The 21,736-nt window shown below is 40.8% G+C and overlaps 1 protein-coding gene across 3 annotated transcripts in view; it reads left to right on the forward strand.

Annotated features, from left to right (window-relative positions):
* SLIT3 (slit guidance ligand 3) overlaps positions 1-21,736 on the forward strand; it is a 468,178-nt gene that overhangs the window by 384,488 nt on the left and 61,954 nt on the right. For all 3 annotated transcript variants that reach the window (XM_042025380.1, XM_042025382.1, XM_042025381.1), the window contains 6 exons: positions 1,445-1,513; positions 2,572-2,643; positions 2,824-2,895; positions 8,296-8,367; positions 12,865-13,028; positions 16,840-16,964. In XM_042025380.1, the coding sequence (XP_041881314.1) occupies positions 1,445-1,513; positions 2,572-2,643; positions 2,824-2,895; positions 8,296-8,367; positions 12,865-13,028; positions 16,840-16,964 (574 nt within the window). The remainder of the gene's footprint in view (positions 1-1,444; positions 1,514-2,571; positions 2,644-2,823; positions 2,896-8,295; positions 8,368-12,864; positions 13,029-16,839; positions 16,965-21,736) is intronic.

The raw sequence follows: 21,736 nt of genomic DNA on the forward strand, positions 1-21,736 counted from the left end.
CAGAATAAGGAGGCCTGTTGCCAAAGAAAAGGAAATTGTATGTGTGGAATAAAAAGTCTTAACACGATTATCGGATTCTGTTTTCAGCAGCAGAGGCAGCACATTAAGTGTTCTGGTGTCTGTGGGCTGCATTTCCTGGCTACACTTGATTATGTTTCAAAACATGCCATATCAATTGCATTGCCCCATGTCTACCGCAGGAAAAATCCTTGCAGTATCACATAAGGAAGGGAAATATAATTTCATCTTTTGTCCCACCTGTGGAGGGAGGAATGGCTTCCTCCTCCACAGTGCTTTCTGAGAGGATGGATTTGTTTCCCAGGTAGATGTTGCTTCTGGAGGATGTCTGAAAAAACATCCTGACAGTGCCATGGTACCACAGTAGTCACTTTCCATTGGAGCCTTATTACTTTGGTATCTTCCAGGGATGCAGCTCCACCTAAAAGATAAGGAAAATAACCTCCAGCTCTGTCTCTATTTTACTGTAATAAACAGGGGAACACCCACATCCCATTGCTACCACAAGCCAGCTGTGGAGACTGGAGTACCCATGCTCTCTTGTAGGCAAGCTTTTTCAAAGTATTGTGTTTTTCAGGGGCTTTTGCTGAGTTACTCACTGACCATGTTTCTTCAGTGGAGAAAAACTGTAAAATGTGGCACTATTTGCCTGTATGAGGACTCAGGATTATCCCCAAAGTCTTTAGCTTTGCTGTGGCTGTGTCTGCATGGAGACAGGTCCCGTGGTGTCTCAAACAACTGCCACACTGGAAACACAAGACATGCTGTTAAATATATGTAGTGCATGTAGGAGAAACCTCTGTTCCAAGAGAGCTTGGTCTTTGGTCTTTAATTTATACAGAGCTTTCCTCCTGTACCAGGGTGCTGTGAAAAAGAGAGGTGAGGAGGGTGTATTGCTGTGGTGGATGTGCCACCAGACTTGGGGATGTTTGTGTTGGCGCTGGAATAAGTGGGACCTTTTGCAGCACAGAGATCTGGGAGTGCAGCTCCTCTTCCCATTTTGGCTGTACAAGGAGCTCACATGCACAAGACAAAGCCTCCCTCACAGGGTCAGGGAGCAGTCAGCACTGTTGGAGAGACTTGGGAAAGGTAACTTTAAGTTCAGGGCACAAGCCATGCAATTTTTCTCCCCTTCTTCAGCTGCTGTCACAGAAGAACCAAATGGTCATTTCTGTTTGCTGTAGGCCAGAGATCCTTTATGCACTTCCAAGTCTTAAAACAAATAAAGTAAATCAATAAGGTGCTGTCATGCTTTGCATGTGGGGTAATTAATTTATAAAGTAAAAACTGTTGGAGTTTCAAAGCAATGAATCAAAGATAATTTCATTAGTGACTGCCTTTATATTGTCCTCATTCATGGTGCAGATTGAGTGACATGAGTTCTTGTTAATGTGTTTGTGTAATTGTCAAATCTGACTTTTTTCAGATACTTGGAAGGAAACCATCTGCCTGCTGTGCCGAAGGGGCTCTCTGCCTTCAGACACCTGACACTGATGTAAGAAGCACGTGGTTTCAATGTTAGGAAAATTGCATGACTCTTTCTGCACTATGCTGTTGGTGGAACATAAATAATTAGTATTTGGGGGGGAGGGGGGGTGGAAAACACCAAACCCCAAAACCTTCTGTAATTTGAATTTGGAAAGAATTTCACGGTGGATGCTGCTGCCAATAAATGTTCATAAAGAGTGAGGTGCCTGAGAAGCCCCTTGCTCTGCAGGACATCGAGAGGATGAAACTCTCACGCTGGCTGCTGCAGTTTCACTTGGCAGATTTATCTGTAAAGGTCATTAGCAGAGGAGACACATTAATTTGTGCTAGATGAGGCAGTATTTATAATGCTAAGGCAATGACAATTTGCATAGCTGTTTCTGCTGTGAACAGTCATCCAGATAGAGACACAGCTAGGCTTTGTTCTGTAAATTGCTCCCTGAAATACGCAGGAATGACATTTCCTGCCTCAACTATTTATCAGGAATTTTCAAATGCTGTTGCAATCAGCTGTGCAGATACTCCAGTCAAATGGGCTGGACTACCTCAGACAAAAACAACATGGAGGAAAAACTGGAATCCTTTGTTTTAAGAGTGTTTTTTATTTGGAAACATCTCTAATTTTGCTTTTCAAGGAAGACCAATAACAAAACAAAATGTTCTGGTCGAGCCTAAAAGACTTTTTAAAATGAAAAATGAAATTTTGTTCTAGTAGCTGTCAATATGAAGAGCATATGGAAATGGGGTGCCTAGATTATATTGCAAAGCAAGTTGGAACAGTAAATATTCAGCAGTATTTGTATCATTTATTCATTTGTTCTTTTCATTGAATGCTATATGCTGGAGATATGCCTTAATATGTCTGAGCCTGAGGCTTTTTAGGGGAGTCTGATGTGCTTTTCCATTAAAGCTCATTCAAAATTGGTCAGAAAAATACACCAGTTGATAATATGTGACTTCAATTTCTTCAAGCATTTGCTGTGCAGATATTATGTAATCTTTTTAAAAAAGGCATATTTCATAATTCATACATGTAAATTGTATTTTCTCTGTGTGTTTCTTCAGTGATTTGAGCAACAACAGCATCAGTGTATTGGCCAACCACACCTTCAGCAACATGACTCAGTTATCAACGCTGTAAGTAGCCCAAGTTTTGATAACAGTTTTTTAATTGCTTTTCCAACACCATCTTAGCTGTTGAGCAATTAGTGTAGATCTTGTTGCTTAAGCATGTGGCTTTCCATGCTTCTCTGTGGTTGAATTAGAGAAATAATCCAAGCCAACACAGAGTTGTGACTGTGCTCTCCCCTTCTGCAGCATCCTGAGTTACAACAGGCTCCGGTGCATCCCGGTCCACGCCTTCAACGGGCTCCGGTCTCTGCGAGTGCTGTAAGTGCAACTCCTCCAAAGCAGCTGAGCTGCAGCTGTGTTGGACTGCAGCTGATGGCAGGGAGGGTTTAATGGGCAGGTGGTCATGAATATTTTCACGTAATTAGCTTCAATGTACTTGTACTCTGGTGCAAATTGCCTGGTGGAGGCCAGAGCAGGTGAGTGCTAAGGAAGCAATTACGTATTTGCAGGATGAGCAGCTTTTCTCTGAAAGCTCAGGTACTGGACCTGTTGTGAAAAGAGGTCTCCAAAAGACTGCATAGAGTCTGCCTCTTCTGCCTGAACAATGTTTGGGTGTTCCACAGCAAAGGACTTTTCTCTTTGTCTGTAAAAACTTGGTTGTAGAGTGTGAGTTTCCATTGGATGCTTCAGCAAGAGTGTAGTTGTGGAAAGCTCGTGCATTTTCAGAATATTTTCTACTGATTCAGATTTATGCAGGCAAGCTTTTACACAAAAGAATGCAATCTGAAGGGAAGTTAGAAGCCCCCATGCTAAATCAGTGCATAAATCAGGCCAGTGGCTGGGCACCAGTAATGTTGAGATGCCTGTCTCAAATGTCCTGAAGTTGTGAATGAAATTACACCTCATATTGAGTGGGGGCCTACTCAGAGACATCCATGTGTGGTTTATTTCTTGGGAGGTCCTTTTCTGTACTCTTCCTTTCTTTCAAGTGCAGCTGCTTTCAGCAGCTTTCTGGTTGAGCCATTTGTTTACAATCTCTTGTGAAAGTCATCTTCATATTGTCTCAGAGTGTGGGCTGTGGGCCTGTTCCTCACAGCAAGAGCCTCCTCCCAGCTATCCTCAGGCATCTACAGGACTGGCTCCTGCTTCTGTCTCATATTCACTGCCTCTCACCATCAGAAACAAACCCTGGGCTGGGTTTGCTCAGTTGCTTTTGTGGACACCTGGCCCCCTGTGCAGCTGTCAGGAAGGTGGAGAAGGCACCTTCCTCCCCACAGCCCAGAAGCACAAGTGGGTCACCAGGACTTGCACAGTAACTAAAGAGAATAAATTAAATAGCTTGTCTGTGGTGAGATTGTTCAATGTGCTGAAGGAAAAGAGCTCTGAACAGTCGAAGTCAGGGCAGAGGAGCTGAAGGTTGTCCTGAGTGCTTTGAAACTTCACATTAGTATTTTCTCTGTTGAAAAAGAAAAAAACAATAGGTGACGTTCACATGCAGAAGTTTGTGTTAATTTAAAGAGCAGTGGTTGCTGTGCACTGACGCCATAAATGTGGAATCAAAGTGTCAACATGGGCAGTACTGGGATTGTGGAAGCAATAAGGCAGAGCTGCTTGGCTGAGACCTTTCACTGTGGTTTCAGTGGTAAAACAGATATCTCAGTTTCAACCTCCCAAATTACAAGACAGCTTTGGATTCCCACTTTTCATTAGTAAATACGAGAAAGAGACGTGATTTGGATTTGTTGTTTTAAGTTTGGCTTGGGATCCTGATTTCTAGTGCACTAGGATGGTCACATTTGAGCTGTTACATGAGTCCTGAAATTCAGCCACAGATTAATATATTCTGTTTCATGGCCAAATAAATTATTCCATATGGAGCTGTCTTCTGGCTTGCTTCTGATATGCAAGCTAGCTTGATTAAAGCTCATGTGGGGCTCTCTACCCTGAATTACAGTGTAGATAAACCATGCCTCCCTCTTTCCAATAGCTACAATTTGTCTTTTCACTTCTGTTCTTGCTGGCCACAATATGGGCAGAAACAGAGGGCAGTATTCTAATGACAACTGTTGTATTTTGGCTTTTTTAAATGATCTGCTAATCAAATTGAAAAAATACCTTCCTCTTTCAAGGGAGAAACTCCCCACTGCCTTGCACAGAGCAGTGAAATGAAGCCTAAATGGGAATCTCTGTTTGTGCTCCCTGCATTTGAAAGCCTCCAGATTGATTTGATTTATTATGGCCCACAAAACTCTGGTATCAGCTACAACTTTTGCCACGTGTCCTCACTGTTGCTACTAAAAATCAATTCTCCAAAGAGAAAATGGTTTCCAAGAGACAATATGAAATCTGTTATTGTCATTTTTTTATTATCCGTGCTCTCAGGGGAACTTAAAAGAGGAAACATCAGCAAAACAATTTCCACCTTTTTTTTTAATACGAAGAAGATAGGGATCTCATTACCTTTGGCTGTGTGTGCCTTTGAAGGTAGCAGACCCTTCTCAGGAAGGTCTTCCAAATTCCATATGTTTTCTTTATTTTTTGCCTCTCTAGTAAATGCAGTAAATAAGTGCTTTGAAAATCAGAATAATCACAGCTGCATGATGCACTTGGTCTTAGACAGATACTTCATTCTCTCTTCCCTTTCTTAGATTTTTCAGCACAGGCCCAAGTGAGAAAACTGCGGAGTCAACATGTTTATGTTTGAACCTAATATCTATCAGTGTTTACACAATCAGGTCTTTAATCTCAGCCTTCACATGGTTTATCTATAACGGCAGCCAAAGGGTGCTGGGGAGCACACGACATAAAGTCTGGAGAATTTTTTTAATAAGCAGAAAGTAATATCAGTAGTTTTTTGAGCCAAAGCTATTACAGTGAAAAGTTGTGGGTTTGTTTTTTAGTTAATTTGTCCAAAGCTAGTCTTCTTAGAAACTAAATATAAACAGATTAAGGAAACTGAGATTGAGACAAGTTATAAGTATTAGAACTCTCTGGATGACCTGAACAGATTATTTTAAGGATTATTTTGTAATCACATATTTTTATATGTGACTTAAGAGGCAAAGTACAGAAATCAAAATACTTTCTAAGTAAATAATAAATAATTGTCCATGTTATAGTTAGGGAAAAAAGGGATAAAATTACCTACTGAATATTCTATTAACAGATATTCTAGTTCTACTGAAAACTGAAGGATATTTCCTGCAGTTCAAAGCTCAGACAAGCAGTAATATCTCTGCTGATAAAGCTGTCAGCAATAATCTTCGGGCACAACTTCGGAACCAGTTTTTGCAATACACTTTCATTGGTGGGTGCTGCACTGATTTGACCTAAGAGAAGTATTTGTCTGTTTCTTTACTATTACTATTTTGCATCACAGAATGATTCCTTGTATTTATCCAGTCACCTTGTAAAAGCTCTGCTGCTGTGAGCATTGAGCAGTGACAGTGTGGCTTCCCCCTGTCCCTGACATCCGAGCTGTGTCGGTTCCTGCAGGGTTTGGCACCCTCTGGGGCTCCCTGTAGGTGTTTGCCCTTGATGGGTTGTGGCTCTGTGAGCTCGACCCTTTGGCCACATTTCTGTCCTCACAAAAACACATCCCCCTTGTGTCTGTAGTAACCTAATGCTGTGGACAATGGGCTGGCATGCAGGACGTGGGAAGGGTTCGTAAAAGAAAAACAACCAGAAAACCCGAGCCCAAAAGGATATGTTGAATTAATTTCCTTCCCTGAAGACAAAGGAATAAGTTAGTGAGATTCCATGGAGAAGGAAGTTTTAATTTCAAGAATTCTCGAGTGTTCTGTTACTCTGTCCTCCAGAGGAGATCCACATCACCTCAAATCCATACCCCTGCTGTGCACTAGAGTTTAGACAAGAGGATCCCTAGAAGTTGTGCTTTTGAGGGAGAATACACACATCAGTGTGTGTGCTTTAACTGTCCTAATGTTAAAATTTTATTTGACTATTTGCTTATAATAATTTTTGGTATAAAAATGTGTTCCTGATGTAGATCCAAGAGGAAAGATTTTGTTGCACTGTTGAATTCTCTTGCCACTATTTATTATTGTGAGTTTTAAGCAGGGTTTAGAATTTGTCATTTCATTTTAGTTTCAGGAGTGATGATGTTGCTGACATGATTTTTTTTTTTTATTAAAACACAAGCATTTGCATCCATGAAACACCTCGGTGTTTGGGACATGTAATAAAGCCAATCATTCTAAGGTTTTTATATTTGATGGGTTTAACTTCTTACAGATAAATGGCTATGTCATTCTTCAGCTTCTCTTGGATGTTTCCAATACACCTAGGAAAGAAAATGTACCCCTTCACAGGATAAACGTTACTGATACAACCCAAAGATTAATATAAGTTCTGTCATCTGTTTACAGAGAATTGTCTTGCAGATCTTGAAGCCGTTTAAAAGATCAGCAGTAAGCTCATTATGGGCAGCTGCTTATTTAAATGTACTCATTTCCTTAAACGCTGATGACAAGTGGATGGGTAGTCCTGCTCACACCAACAAAATACCCCTTGTTTAATAGCTGTGGGGTTTGTCTCAGTCAGTTGGTCATTCTGTACAGAATTAGTGAGTGTGTTTTATCTGGAGTTACTGTGTGGGAGCTCATATCCTTCCTGTTCCTGTTCAGATTAATTTCTTGGAGATACACCCTTACATATGCCAAGTTATTATTGATAGTCAAAACCAAGGTATGCTTAAAAGAAAATTTCAGAGTCAGGATGTTGGAAGGGCATCATGTAGATCCTGGTGCAGCTTATAGTGGTGTTAGGGAAGAAAGGTTGGAAAAAACAGGTGCTTTTGTTTTCATTTGGGGCTATTGTCCATTTCCATGGCTTGAGATTTGGGTTGTTTTAAACTCAATGTTTCAAAAATATGTGCACTTACAGAAATAAAAGATGTGACTGCTGTGTCAGCAAATCAAACAGTAAGTTAGAAAATGAATGACTCAAGGGCAAGAGCTGCTAGAAAACACACAGCAGCTCTCTGTTTTCCACCCTCCTCTGCCGTGTCTGGAGCACTGACAGTAATTCCCATTTATGTTTCCCTGTGTAACCCACACACAAATGTATAGCTCAGAAAAGAGATAAAGTGGGTGCTTAAATTGTCCTGGAAACAGTGGAGAACCCTTTCACTCCTTTCAGGGGTCCTGAAAATGCTGCTAAAAAATGATAGTTCCTTTGCACAGGGTGAATAATGTCCTAAAACTGATTTCAGGTGCTTTCCTTGGTAGCACAGAGAGGTATTTTCTACTGTAAGAACGGGAAAGTGTGGCTGTATTTACCCTTGGGGACCCTTGGTCTCTCTCCTAGGATCTCTCTGCAGTCAATACCTAATTTAACTTTCACAATTCTTATTTCCCCTGCTCTGTCTCTGCTGTGCTTCTGGCTAATGGGATTGTATAAGAGAACACAGGTCTGTATGTGAGGGTCTGCTTGTCATCAATACAGTTCTGGTAGCATAAATGGTATGTCACCTTTTTAATTTACAGCAGTACTCACCAGCAATTCTGATTGCATCATTGTTTTCAATGCCAGCATCTAGGGGTAGTAGTGATAAAGCGTGGAAGTTCATGAGTTGTGAAACTCATAGAAACTCTCAAAGAATCAAATTAAATACCCTTTTTAAGCATCAATTCCTTCAGCTGCAGGGAGCAGACAAAATACTGTGGTTTGATACCTTCCTGCTTCTCCCCCTTCTAGGACACTCCATGGAAACGATATTTCCAGTGTTCCCGAAGGTTCTTTCAACGACCTGGTGTCCCTGTCCCATCTGTAAGTACTTCTGCCTGGGTTCATCTCTTTGATTGATAGTTTCAGATTTGTAAAGCAGTGCATATTGGTACCAGTGTAGGATTGCATTGCTTTTTTGTTTTTCCTGCTCACTTTCCATAATGTGCTCTGGATATTCATAGTGCATCAGTTCAAAGGAAGTAAAAAAATGCTAGAACCTGTTGTTATTAGTTATAAAAATATTTTCTTAAGGAAAACCAAATGAGCAAGTGTGACAGTTTTCTCTGCTGTGGACTTTGTGTTTAAAGTTTTCTTTCAGCATTGTCAATGTGAAATGCAGAGTGTATGATGGTCTGAGAGTGAGACAGGAAACCTCCCACAAAGAGCAAATATTAAGCAAATGTGAATTCTTTGCTTAATAAGTGTCATATGTTTTGCATACTGAAATGTTGTCAGTATATGGACTTGTTGATGAATCACTACTGCAAGACATATATATTTAATCACATGGAAATTGGTCATTTCACAGCATTCATACTTCGTTCCATAGTTTGCAAAAATTATTAGACATTCAGCTTTTTGAGGAAATCACTGTTGTGCTGGTAAAGGGCCAGGAGACTTTCAAATGCAGTTTAGCTGATGAAAGAACAGACAAAGAGCTGCAATGGCTCCAAACTAAACTTGAGTGACCAGAAAATGCTTTTTCACTGAGGTAGTGTATGCTACTTCACAGTATTGGGCAATAAATGTAGGAAAAGTGATTTTGTGTAGCATAGTTCTTGATTACTATCCTCAGTTTATCAGAGGGTTTGTCTTGGTCCCTCTGAGAAGCGAGTGGTTTCACAGGCTGATACGGATGTTTTCTGCCCTGATGCTGATGTACACATGTGTGCATTTAACACAGGTTTATATCTATTTATTGTCTCTTTTCAACCTTTAACATGCCCTCCAGAACACTTCCCTGAACACCAGATTCAGTTGGATATTTAGATATTTTCTGGATAGCAGATACATCCCTGGACTTTATGTTTCTGTGTAGCTTCTGTCTCTGTTCCTCTCTGGACAATAAAAAATAAAAATATCTCGGATTGGTAGTGACAGAAATCATGACAGCAACTTGGGCAACTTGAGCAGAGAAATAATAATCTCTGTTTCCAGCTTACACCTTGGTATCATTGGTTTTGTGCAAAATGTATTTGTTTTTCCTGTTCCCAGTTTAGTCAAGTCATTTTGTGTGTTTGGGATTGAAAGTCTGACTGAGCTGAAGCCCTGCACCTCCTTCTGGAAGTGCAGTGACACCTCCCATACTGGGAATCTGGCTTCTGGGGGTATTTTTAGAACTCAAGAAATAAACATATCGTGTCCCATTTGTTTGGATTTCCCTCAGGGTTTGCATTAAATGAAGTGCGGATTCAGTTTTCCTGGGTAAACCGTTCACCTTAGGGAGTGATAAAAGCCCCTTTGGCCCAATACAATCTCTGCAGTCTTTCTGTTTAGATATATGTGCTGCCAGAAATGTAAAATACACAAAGCCCAAATGAACAGTAATAAATAGGATCCATAAAATAAATAAGACCTGTCTGGGGTGTAATTTGCGCAGTTGAGCAGTTGAATTTTACAGTGCAATAGTGCTCTCCAGTTTCTTAAAGGGGATCCTGAAACTTTTAGCAACCACAATGAATTTTTTCTTCACATGCCAGAAAAAGCTGTGCTTACTCAAACCAAGTCATATATAATTGAAAATAAATGCATTTTGAGCTCCTCCTGATATATAGATCTTCAAGGAGAAAGCATGCACTTGGAGTCAGTTTGAAAATGATAGAAGGAGTTGCTACCCATCAAACTCTTAAGGCATGGAAGAACAAAAATTTTTCTTAACTGTGCAAGGTGTGTGGCTGAGGGTGGGATTGGTGTTCTGGCAGAGGCGAGCTGAGTACCAGGGTGTGGATCAGGATGGTCAGCCCAGGCCTCCTGTGTCAGGACAAGGGGGACATCAAAGTAGCTTTTAGAATTGCAAAGAGATGTTTGTGTAGCATAGACAAAAGTACAGATTTTAGTCGGACACTTTTGCAGCAGTTGGTTGTAATTAAGTTGGTCTGTAATTGGAAGAACAAAAGGGAAATCTAGATGGTCCAATCACTTTCTCCATAGCTGTTTAAAGCCTGTAGGAAAATATTCACCAAATTTCTTTTACGTCGTAAACATCATCTCACTGAAATGGAAATATTATAACAAACTGTGTGGCTTTAGCTCACTAAATTTGGAGGTAGGTTTTTATGTGCTGTACCCTGCTTTTTTAACTATTTATTACTTTATTTAGTTGAATCCTATAATTGTCTATTTAAGCCATGACTCTACTAATGTTTTTAGTCCAGGGCCATGATAAGAATGCTACAGCACTACTGTAGGATCAAGTATAATGTTACTTTAAAAGAATCCAAAATCTGCTGGGATGGAACTGGGATGCAGTTCCTGTCATTGCTGTCCTCACCATTCTTTGATTCAGTGTCCCAAGTACTGCCCACGCACAAGCTGACCCTGGGGCACTCCAGGAATTCCACAAACCCTAGGGAATGGATGATGTTGGGTACAGCAGGTATTTCCAACATATTTCCCATACAATGGGATTCCTAATCCTGCTGAATCGTCTTTACTCAAATTTTTATTAACTACCTATAAAAATAAGCTGTCCTGTCCTCTGTTTTTCAACATTATCACTGATAGAGTTTTTTAATTGACTTTATTCAGAGTTGCCTCTTAAACAAAATAAGTGTCTGAACAGAAATATCTACTCAACATTTTGAAAATGCTGCTGGTATTTCCTTACAAGGAAATTCAGGGTATTTCCTTACAGCGCAAGATATTTTTACCTTCTGGAAATATTTTGCTATAATGGGCAAAGAAATCAAGAAAGTATGTTAGAACTCATGAATTAAAATCTGAGAATTATCTCTAGTTCCTAGAAATAATTTTTTTAAAAATTAAAAAAAAAACCAAACTCAACCCAACCCAACCCAAATTCAAGGCAAAAACCCCCAAACAAAGCACAAACCACAACCAGAAGTGTGGAAGGATACATGTGATAATTTCTGAAGTTGTCAACAATGTTATTAGTAATCATTTCTAGTGACTGTAGAGCAACTGTATTTCTAATGTAGTTTATAAATATTAATTAACATGGTAACAAGCTTTCCGTTGTCCTCCCACTCACATTTTGTATATGGCAGTTGCTCAACACTAAAAATTTCTCAGCTTTCACTGCTGCATTTTGTTTGACCTTGGACAAGTGAGCCAGTTGATCACAGTTACAGGGTGAAAAAGTCAACCCAGTAGTTTTTTTCCATTGTAAGCAATGGATTTACAGGAGGAGTGGATGGATATTTTTTAATGCAGAGCTGCAGTACACATTTAATTTTGATGAATGAGCCCCAGACAGGGTTTGAACCTATGAACTCTCATTATGAATCTGTCTAGGGCACAGTGGGTTCATTAGTCACTCCAATAGAAATGTATCAACAAATTTACTGAGGTTTCTGTCTTAATATCCTGCCTGATATGTTTTTATTTGAAAGAAGCTTGAGTTTAAAGTAGCATCTTAAAAATAGTTTATAGCATATGCAGAAATTTTAAAGTCTAAAAACCAATTTGAATCATTGTTTTCTTTAGTATCTCTTCCTTGTGCTATTCTTTATTTAGTTTATTTTCCTCTCATGGCAATTCAGGTGTTGTACAGCTGAAGTCTTAAATTGACTTTGAGCAAAATAAATAAAGACTTTCAACATAAATTTCTTCACATTTTCAACAAATAGTTGTCTTCAAAGTGACTTTTCTGAAGTCTGAACTTTGTAATTGACTGATTTCCTGAGAAGACACTTTCTTTAAGAGAAAGAGAACTACAAATGAGTAAAGGTAGCACCTAAATTTAAGGTTAAAAGGTTGGTTTTCTTTTGGATAGATGTCCATGAATAAAGGGAAAATTCTGAGAATTATAATTTCACTGTATAATTGCATCTTCTTCAACTATTTGACCTAACTCAAATGATGGGTCAAGCAGCAAATGTGTTTTCAAAGTCATAAATAAACTTAGCAGACACTGGATTGCAGTTTGGAAAATGGAGGTATCCTCTGGATGTGTGCTTTGTCTGGTGAGGAGTCATTAATGTGGGCCATCAGATCCAAACTAAATTACACAATTCAGTGTTAGAATATGCTCAGGAAGGACAAAGAATTAAATAAAGGGAATCAATGTGATAAATTTGATGAAAGCAATATGTCTGGTGACATTGCTCAAGCACAATTGTTTGAAAGAGGGATTTCTTCTAAGGTATTTACACAACTTTCCTAACTAATGATGGGAAGAAAGGAGAAGAACAGGAATACTGCAGGAGATTAATCTAAAATCCTTCTGAACCCTCATCAGATCTTTCCCACATTGTGAAACAAAGCGTCGCTGTGGAAATGTAGAATAAAATGTGCCTCGGTGAGATCAGAGCTGTTATCTTTGCCAAATAACCTGTGCTCATTGCTTTGCACCCCAAGGGCTCTGGGCACCAACCCCCTGCACTGCGACTGCCACCTGCGCTGGCTCTCCGAGTGGGTGAAGGCGGGATACAAGGAGCCCGGGATCGCCCGCTGCCGCGGCCCCGAAGCCATGGTGGACAGGCTGCTGCTCACCACCCCCACCCACCACTTCCAGTGCAAAGGTAGGAGCCAGCTGGGAGCCTCTGCCCTGTGCTGCCCACAGGGCTTTAGTTTCACACCCTTGGTTTTGTGCGTTCGCAGGGCAGTTGGGTTTGGGTTTCGTTTTCTGAACCGTCGCGTTCTTTCCAAGTTGCGTTTTCTTGTGTTCTTCCCCAACGTGCAGGTAACTGCTCCACTGGCAGGAAAACCAGGGAGCCTCAGAGCAGGGAGTGTTCCTGATGCTCACACCAGGTTATGTAATGGCACGTTAGTATGTAGGGTGTTGTTAGAACTTCTTGGAACAAATAATTTGTTTTGGCCTGTGACTTACCCCAAAAAAAATTGGGAAAATAAGAGTTGTTATAAAAACATAGAGAACTGTAGTTATTACATACATTTACATGAAAACTGAGGAACTGAGAATTCTTCTGGAAAGCAAATATTTACCAAAAGTACGTTTTCATCTGCTGATCTGCAGACTGTTCCCATCGGCTGTGATTCAGAAACTGCAGATTATGGAAAACGTGTCATATCCGAATTCAGTGTGCGTTCATTCAGGAGAGGGCTGAGGTGCAGCTCTGAACAATTTGGGGTACTCAGTGACAGGAGTGTACTGTGTTAGAGAGCAGTCAGGCATGATAAGGAGCACACTTTTTGTGGATTAAGTAAGGAGCTCATTAGTGAGTTGAGATTAAGACGTAGCTGGATGTTCTCATTAAAAAAAAAAAAAAGTTAAGGAGGTTTGCTTAGCTTACCAGCAAGTACTTGAAGATGGAGCTATGTTTATAGTGGAAAAGATGGATCAGTAGCCTCTCTTAGAAATGGAAATGAGGGCATAAAGCCTGTTTTTATGTCTCTCAGAGTGCCATGCCCATTTACACTACTGCCTGGCAGGGTGATTTTATAGGTGCTGGAATTAAACTGCTGAACAAACAAATGATGGTGTTGGGGTGAGTTTAAAACACAGGTTCCCAAGGCTGAGCTGAATTTTATGTCCTTTCAAATATATCTTTAATAACTGTAACCTTATAATTTAATTACTTTGAAATGTCAGTCTCCAAACTATCAGAACTCTGACCATAATTGTCAAACCACAGACTTTGCAATAGTCTCTTAAATGTGAAGTACAAATATAATAAATACTAAAAATACCAAATAATGCACTTGTTCCCATGACATGAACCAAAGAAAATAATTGATTTTGTACATTAAACAGGGCCTGAAAACTTAACCAGAAAGAGAAGTTGGATGCCTTCTTCATTCTGAACCTGTGATAAATCAATAGTTATACTCATTTTCTCTCTAAACTAAACAAGCAACTCTTAGGCAAAAGATAAGTAAATCTGTGATCCAGGATATTAGATGTAGTTGTATGCTTCTTATGTAAATATTGGATTGGTCCACTAGAAAGCTGGTGTGCTTTCTAATATCCTAAAGGTCTCCATGGCTTGCTTTATCTCAACAGAAAAGGAGAAAAAATATGTTGATTTGGAGTTGGTCTTTGCACAAGCAAAATCTGTGGAGGGTCTGGACAAGTGGCAGTAAAGGTCAAGAAGCTCCAGGGCCTAGAAAAATTCACCTTTGCTCATCACAGTACAAATATTTTGGAAACCAGTAAATGATTTGGCAGTCTCACTGTACCCCTTTCCCATTTCAGGGAGTGCTGAGCCCCAACTCCCCAAACCCCTGGGTCCCAGCATCAAGAGTGTGCCCGTGCTGGGCTGGGTACCTTGAGCTGCTGCACAGAGGTCGCGCTCAGATGTCCTCTGGGACCTCCAGGAACTTTTACATTAGGAAAAAGAAAAAAGTATTTTAACTTATTCTTGTTAAAAATATGGGTTTAGCCTGTGACTAAGCAGGAGGTTATGTCTCAGCAGAGCCAAGAAAATAAAAGTGTGTTATGTGCAAGTCATGCAAACTCAGCTCTGCTTTTTATTAACTTGCCCTCCCAGCTATGCAGTAGAGGAAAGGAATGTGCTGGGCTGAGGGCATTTTGCTATATGGATTTATAAATCAAATCCACAAGGGCAAAGTAATGAACTACTTAACTGCTAGGAACTAACACTGTTCTTATTAGCTCCTACATTGATTGGCTTTGATCTATGCCATAGAAATAAATGGAAAATGTACATGTATTATGAAATAAATAAATAATAGAACGAATTTCGTCTCACTGACCTCTAAATCTAAAAGAGCAACACTGCTGCCTGTCTCATGAGCTCTCAGAGGAGCCACCTTTGTTTATTTTTTGTATATTTTACCATGAAGACAACTGTAACTCAGATATGTCACATTCCAGCCCTGCTCATTGCCAGGAATTCAGGTGTGATTTCCTCTTGCTGTCCTAACTCCAAGGTAAAAACATGTATGGCATGTAGGTAGACATAAACACAAAGATAGAATAGGATGACAATAGTCCTTTATTTAATTTTGGGATTTTTTTCTTACTGTGTGTTTTTCCCCCATTACTGCACATGGCACTCCCTGGTGGCACCACCGTCACTACAGGACCAGGACACAGCCCAGGTGTTGTCACCTGAGACCCTTCAGTCCCCATTCCTGCCATGTTCTTACCCCTGCTGGTGCTCTGCAAGTGTTCAAAGTAAACAGTGAAGGTTTATTACTCATGCAGGATGATTCAAAGCAAATCCCAGACTGGAAGGGATTTTTTCATTCCTAGTTCTAACTCATTCCTAACTCTGGAGCTCCACCTTCTCTTGACCATCAAATATAAGCTTCTTTTCTTCACTTTCAGGATGTTTCACAATTTACTCCTTCTTACCATTTATCATGCAGTAACAGAAGCTCTGTGCCCACTTCTGATTAGTAGAGGACCAATTTTAAATTATTTTTAAATACATTCCCTTAAAAATGAAATAAAATTATGTTAAGGTCTTTATTGCCTGATATAATTTAAGCCACTTTAAAGTGCTAGGTTTTATTTTTTATACATAAAAGCCAAGGAGTTAATACTTATTCATATTTGAAATGTAGCCACTTGAAAAATCACCGTGTTGTAACTGTGACTATACCTGTGACTATACCTGTTACTGTAACTGCCTAAATTAGCTTTCTGTAAAATCTCAGCCATAAAATATTGATTGACTTGGGACCCCAAATGTAATTAGTGTCGTTTTAGTCTGTGTTTGTTTTCCTGCTCACCTACATACTTCACTACTTCTCTGGAAGATTTCTGCTAAAAATATGAGGTTTATTACATAGTTTAAATATGGCCATGTGTATTTACCTGCATATATTTACATCTGTGCATATTTTGCTTTATTGCACTTTTCTGAGGTGGCTCAGTGTTGATCATTCTTCTGGGTAGGGAAGAAAGTAAGTTTCAAACTCTGTTAAAATTAAGGATGGTAGAGAACTTTGCACCTAAATATTCCCATAGGCCTCTAACTAAATCTGTCTTGTGCATGGTTTTTATTTATGTTGTTGCATCTGCACTTTCATTCTTGTTATCAGCCATAGAAATGTCAGGTTACAGTTCCCTGGGGTTGCTGTTGCAGGATTTCCAGAGCTGAGAAAAGGAAAAATTGCTGAAAGCCATATATATATATAACCCTCTCCCTGGAGGTTCCCAACATGCTTTTTTCAGAGCATATGTTTGCATCTTCAGGAGAATATAAGCATCATTGAGACTTGCCTAGCACTTGATTTAAGTACTTAAAGCCTCTCTGATCCCTGGGAATCCCATGGTGTCGTGCAGTGCACCTGCAGTTTGTGCATTTGCGCCAGTGCTTAGGAAAAAACGTTTGTGTGTGCATGGGAGGCTTTAATTTTGCAATCCAATTCTCTGCTAATGCTCTGTGCTTGCCTCTCCAGAGCCGGTGGATCTCGGTGTTGTGTCCAAGTGCAATCCCTGCCTCTCCAACCCCTGCAAGAACAATGGGACATGCAGCAGTGACCCAGTGGAGCTTTACCAGTGCACTTGCCCTTTTGGTTTCAAGGTATGACTCCAAATGAGCTACACGAGAAGCGAGGAACTGTTCCCCTTCACTTGTGTTTTTTTAATTGTTGTACTGTGAGAAGTTAATTTTACAGGCACCTGGCCTCCAAAGTTGCCTTGCTCAAGCAGGTTTGTGTGTGAATTTTCACCTGTGCCCTGCTACAAATTTCGTCCCCTGCAGTTGGAATGGCTTTTCTTTGTGCTGTGACTACACAGTTCATCCTGAGAAACTGGCTCTGGCTGACCCTCTTTTGAGCAGGGTGGTTGGACTTTACAATCTCCAGAGGTCACTTCCAGCTGTGGGCATTCTCTGATTCTGTGATGTAGATATCCATGTAAAATGGCAAGTTGGTTTTATCCTCCTTTTAGTTTTTTTTTTTTTTTCCAGCAACAAGATCACCATTTCATAGGCTTCCAGCCAAAGGGAAGGCAGTTCAGATGAGAATGAAGGGCCAGTTTGGTCCACGGTGACAGAATGTTGATACCTGGTGGTTTACACCCACCTTACACAGACTGATGAGCAGAAAGATGATCACTGATCAGACACAACCCCTAAATCAGCTGTCTCTGAATTCAGAGCACTCATGTCCATAGAGGGATCTGCAAATACGAATCCTGTGGATGCCAGTCATTGTGAGCAGTGCCAGCTTCCTGATAACACATTGGGAAATGGAGAAAGGGTCACTGAGTAAAGCAGTTTCTTCAGTAGTGATGGATAACTCCCCTTGTTCACACTGCACTGTGAGAGTTTAAGGACACCAGGGCACTGTCTTAGAGCTGATGGAGCTGGAAATCTAGCTCAGGAGTCAGTAGCTGAAGGATTAAGTATAAGTAATAAATGAGGCATATGATCTGTTCACAGCCTGGGGGGTTTCAGGTGTTATGGCCAAAGTAGGCTGCATCCTGCAGATTGGGATTTATTTGCCTCTTTGGATATTTCTTACAGTCCTGGTCAGTTGAAACAGATGCTCATAAAACACAAAGTAATAAGAATTATAGGGGAAAAAAAGGAGGGCAAAACCAGACGTAGGTGTGGGAAGTAAGCACAAGTATCTCTGTGTTACATTTCAGGTAGGATTTAGGAATTAATTGGTTCTGATGATATCACCGTTTCCCTTCTCTGTTTGCCTGGGATACATCCCAGAGTAATTGCAATAGATCCCTGAAACACTGGCAAAGGGAAGATATAAAGCTTATTTCTTCTATTTCACCCAGTGCCCCTACACTTAGTACTCAAGGATAATAACACTTCGCCTAAATAATTGAAAAAGGCATTGGAAATTTCCTGTAATTAAAAATCTTTCTACCCATTGGCATATCAACCAGAAACTTTTCTAGGATTTAAAAGACCATATCGTCAAAAATCTGTTTACCTGAAACTACTTGATAACAACCTGTTTATCTCCTCAGGTTAACAAGAGAATGGTCATTTTAATTTGATTTTTAACATAAATTAGGTGGAATTCTTCAGGTGGGAACTTGAAAAGTAAATTATTTCAGAACCAGCAGGAAAACACATAAATCTTTGTGTATATCTTACTCAGTAAGACAAGTATCATGGAGCAGGTGTCCAGGTTATTCTAAGTAAAAATGTGTTATGAGTATATCTTCTTTTTTGGCCCTTAGATTTTTGTTTGCTGGTTGTTCTTTTGGTTTTTTGCTGTATTCCTGATTCACAAAGTCACTGGTATAGATGCATTTATACTGCTAGAAGACACAGTTATGAAGGGAAGATTTATCTAAAAGAATAATCAAGAATAATCCTCTAGTTTATCAGCACACTGTAGTGTGCCTTAAGCCCCAGGATGCATCATTTTCCTTGGAAGGGTTTTGGTAAATGCCTGATGTGATTCAGTTTAAACATCTCACAGAGCATCCAGCTTTGCTCCTCTCTCACTTTCTCAGGTGACATCAGTGTGTGAATGCAAACCCCAAAACCACAGTGAGCTTGTAAGCACCAAGCTGCCAGCCAAGCGTGGCAAAGAGCAAACAGAGCAGGCATGGCACTTGGAGCAGGGTTTAAAAATACTGACTGGATAACAGCTCAGCGAGAATTGGTGGAAATTTAATAAGCAAAAAAAGAACTGTGTGTCTTTACCACAGGTTTTTGAATAAAAATGAAATATGACAGGTCCAAATGCAAACCATATGAAAGGAGCACTCTATCTACCACGCAGTTCTCCACCAGAGATTCATGCTAATTCAATAACAATACCTTGCTTCCTTCTCACCAGCCAGCACCAAACAGCTCCATCCATCTGGAAGCTATTTCCCAGACCTTGATAAATTGCCCTAAATCTGCCCTCTCAGCATTTGTTTTTCCTTGTTTGATGTAGATTTTCAAAAAATCCTGTGTGGAAGAGTGCATCAATAAAGTGAAAAACCCACCCTTTTCCAAATTTAAGCTGACGGCTTCATAATGTTCCCTGGACAGGGACAGACATTACAAGCAGCTTTCTGGGGTTCCTGTGCTCATGCCAGCCTTCAGAAAAAAGGGCAGCTAGCAGAAAGTCACCTAAGTTGCCAGTTGCCAACGTGGTGCCTGATGAATCAGGATGCTCTACCAGTTAACTGCATTCTCAAAAGCCTGTGGTCTGGTTTTCGCTGTCACACTGATGACAGTTCCATCTCTTACTTTTCATGCTCACAGAGATGGTTTTGCTATTGAATGTACATCTTGTGGGGCTTTTAGCCATATGTGGTGCTGCCCTTGATGGTTTGGGTAAACTCAAAATGAGATAAGTCATGGACCACCTGAGCTGCGAGGCCAGAGGGCCCCAGTGGTGTTTGATTAGGACAGAAACAGAGACTGCTCACTCAGGAAAGGCCAAGGCTGAGCTGATAATGATCTTTGCTGCTTCTCTTTCCATGAAATGAGTGATGAATGTGCTTGTTGAAGATAAGCCATGGTTGAAACAGTGCTGTTGTGGTTGTACTTTGGGGAGAAAGCCCCAAGGAGTGGGATATGGCACCTCTAGCATCTGGCAGGCTCATGAGCAGGGGCTCCAGGGTGCCACCAGTGCTGGCAGGAGCTGGCTCTCCATGTTATGAAACACACAGGCATAGGTGTCATTATCCAGTGGGTTGGGGTTTTTTTCTCTTCTACATAGCATTCTTTGAATGATTATTTAGATAATATGTGTGGTTTAGATTGTAAAGTCTGATTGTAAGTAGAGAGATGGAGCTTTCTCCTGCTGGAAATGCTGCTGGCCACCTGTAGAGCCAGTGTGTGTGAGTGCAGCTGGGGCTGGTGCATAGATAACAGGAACCTACAGTTCATTTATTCTGTAGAGCATGTGGCTTATAAGTATTCCCATTGACATTGCAAAATTGAGCCCATGGGTGTTGGAATTCAAGAGATTAATCAAACTTGCAATCAATAAGCCATTGAAAAAAAATTCATTTGAATAACTAGCAAAAACTAAGGTGAGTGAAACCAACACAGTGTATTTTGCCATTGCTGTATTCTGAAAATGCCCTTTTGGAGTTTTTTGGCTGATTTTTGTCTTTTATACTTTCTTTTTCTTAAAACTGAGGTAGCAACAAATACAGAATAATTTGCTTTCTTTCAAATAGAATTATTTGTAGAACTGGGGAAAGAGTTTAAAATACACTTTTGTTTTGTCTGAAATGAAAGAACATTGCCAACCCAGATCAGGAAGCCCAGTGCCTGCCTAGGAATCTCCACAGCCTCTCTGATTGCTCAGGTAAAGGAGCCGGAGCTGCTGGAATGCAGATGTTTGTCACCTCTGGATTCTGCTGTTACTGACAGCTGTCTGAAATGGAAAGTGAAGATAGGTAAAATTGGCACAGCTCTTATCCCACACTCCAGGCACCAGATGCTGATGCACATCTATGCTCTAAGTTTTATCCAAATCTATTCACCTCCCTGTTGAGTTCAGCCAGTGTCCTGACTTCTCTTGCAGCACTGCAGTGTCTTGAGGGTTCAAGCAATTTCACCAATCATACAGAATGACAGATACAATTGGAAAAATCCTGGGTAAAGCTCTTGGGCTTTGGAGAGACAGCTTTCTTTGCAGCCAGACTCTTGTGGTGGGAGGCATTATAGTGAAGCCAGAATGGTATTTAGTGAGGAAGCTGGCTCCAAAGTTCTGCTAGGAACTTGGCTCTTCCCCCTCCTCACCCCCAACGCCTGCTTTTCGTCCCTGGGAACAAGGTTAGAAATGGCAGAGCAGGATGTCTCTGGGGTGTGGGGGATTCACACATATCCTGTGTTTGCACTGATACAAATTCTGTGCCAGCACTTGAGGGGGTCAGTGCAGCTGAGCAGGAGCCGTGGCTGCTGAGCACAAGGCTGACAGAAGGTTTCCTCAGCACTGCTCCCGTGCCACTGGTGCTGCCCTGGCTGTATCCCTGGCTCGTGGGGATGCTTGTGGCCTTGCCTGTGCTTGGAGCACGGGAAGTTTGCTGTATTTGCACTTTGCCACGTCGAGGTTCTGCAGCATGACACAAATAATCTGTGAGAGCCCTGCAATAATTGCAGTGTGGGGAGGATTCAGCACAGAACTCAGCGTGGGTGTGGTGGTGTTTGCTCATCTGCAGCTACCTGGGGCAGCTCTCACAGACTGTGCCTTTATTCCAACGGGGCAGTTTCTCAGTGATGCTGACTCGGGTGGGGTTGAGTAGATGTAACCCAGGGTAGAGTTTGGCTGCTGCTACCTGGTTTGTCAGGCTGATTCTGTGTGCAAGCGTAGCTCTGTGCTTTTGTCTCTTTGGCTCTATTAATATACACATGTGGGTCCCCATGTGCAT

This window comes from Corvus kubaryi, unplaced genomic scaffold (assembly GCF_017639235.1).
Source record: "Corvus kubaryi isolate FWS band 111438036 unplaced genomic scaffold, C.kubaryi_AGA036_p1.0 37270, whole genome shotgun sequence".
NCBI classification, from domain to species: Eukaryota; Metazoa; Chordata; class Aves; order Passeriformes; family Corvidae; genus Corvus; species Corvus kubaryi.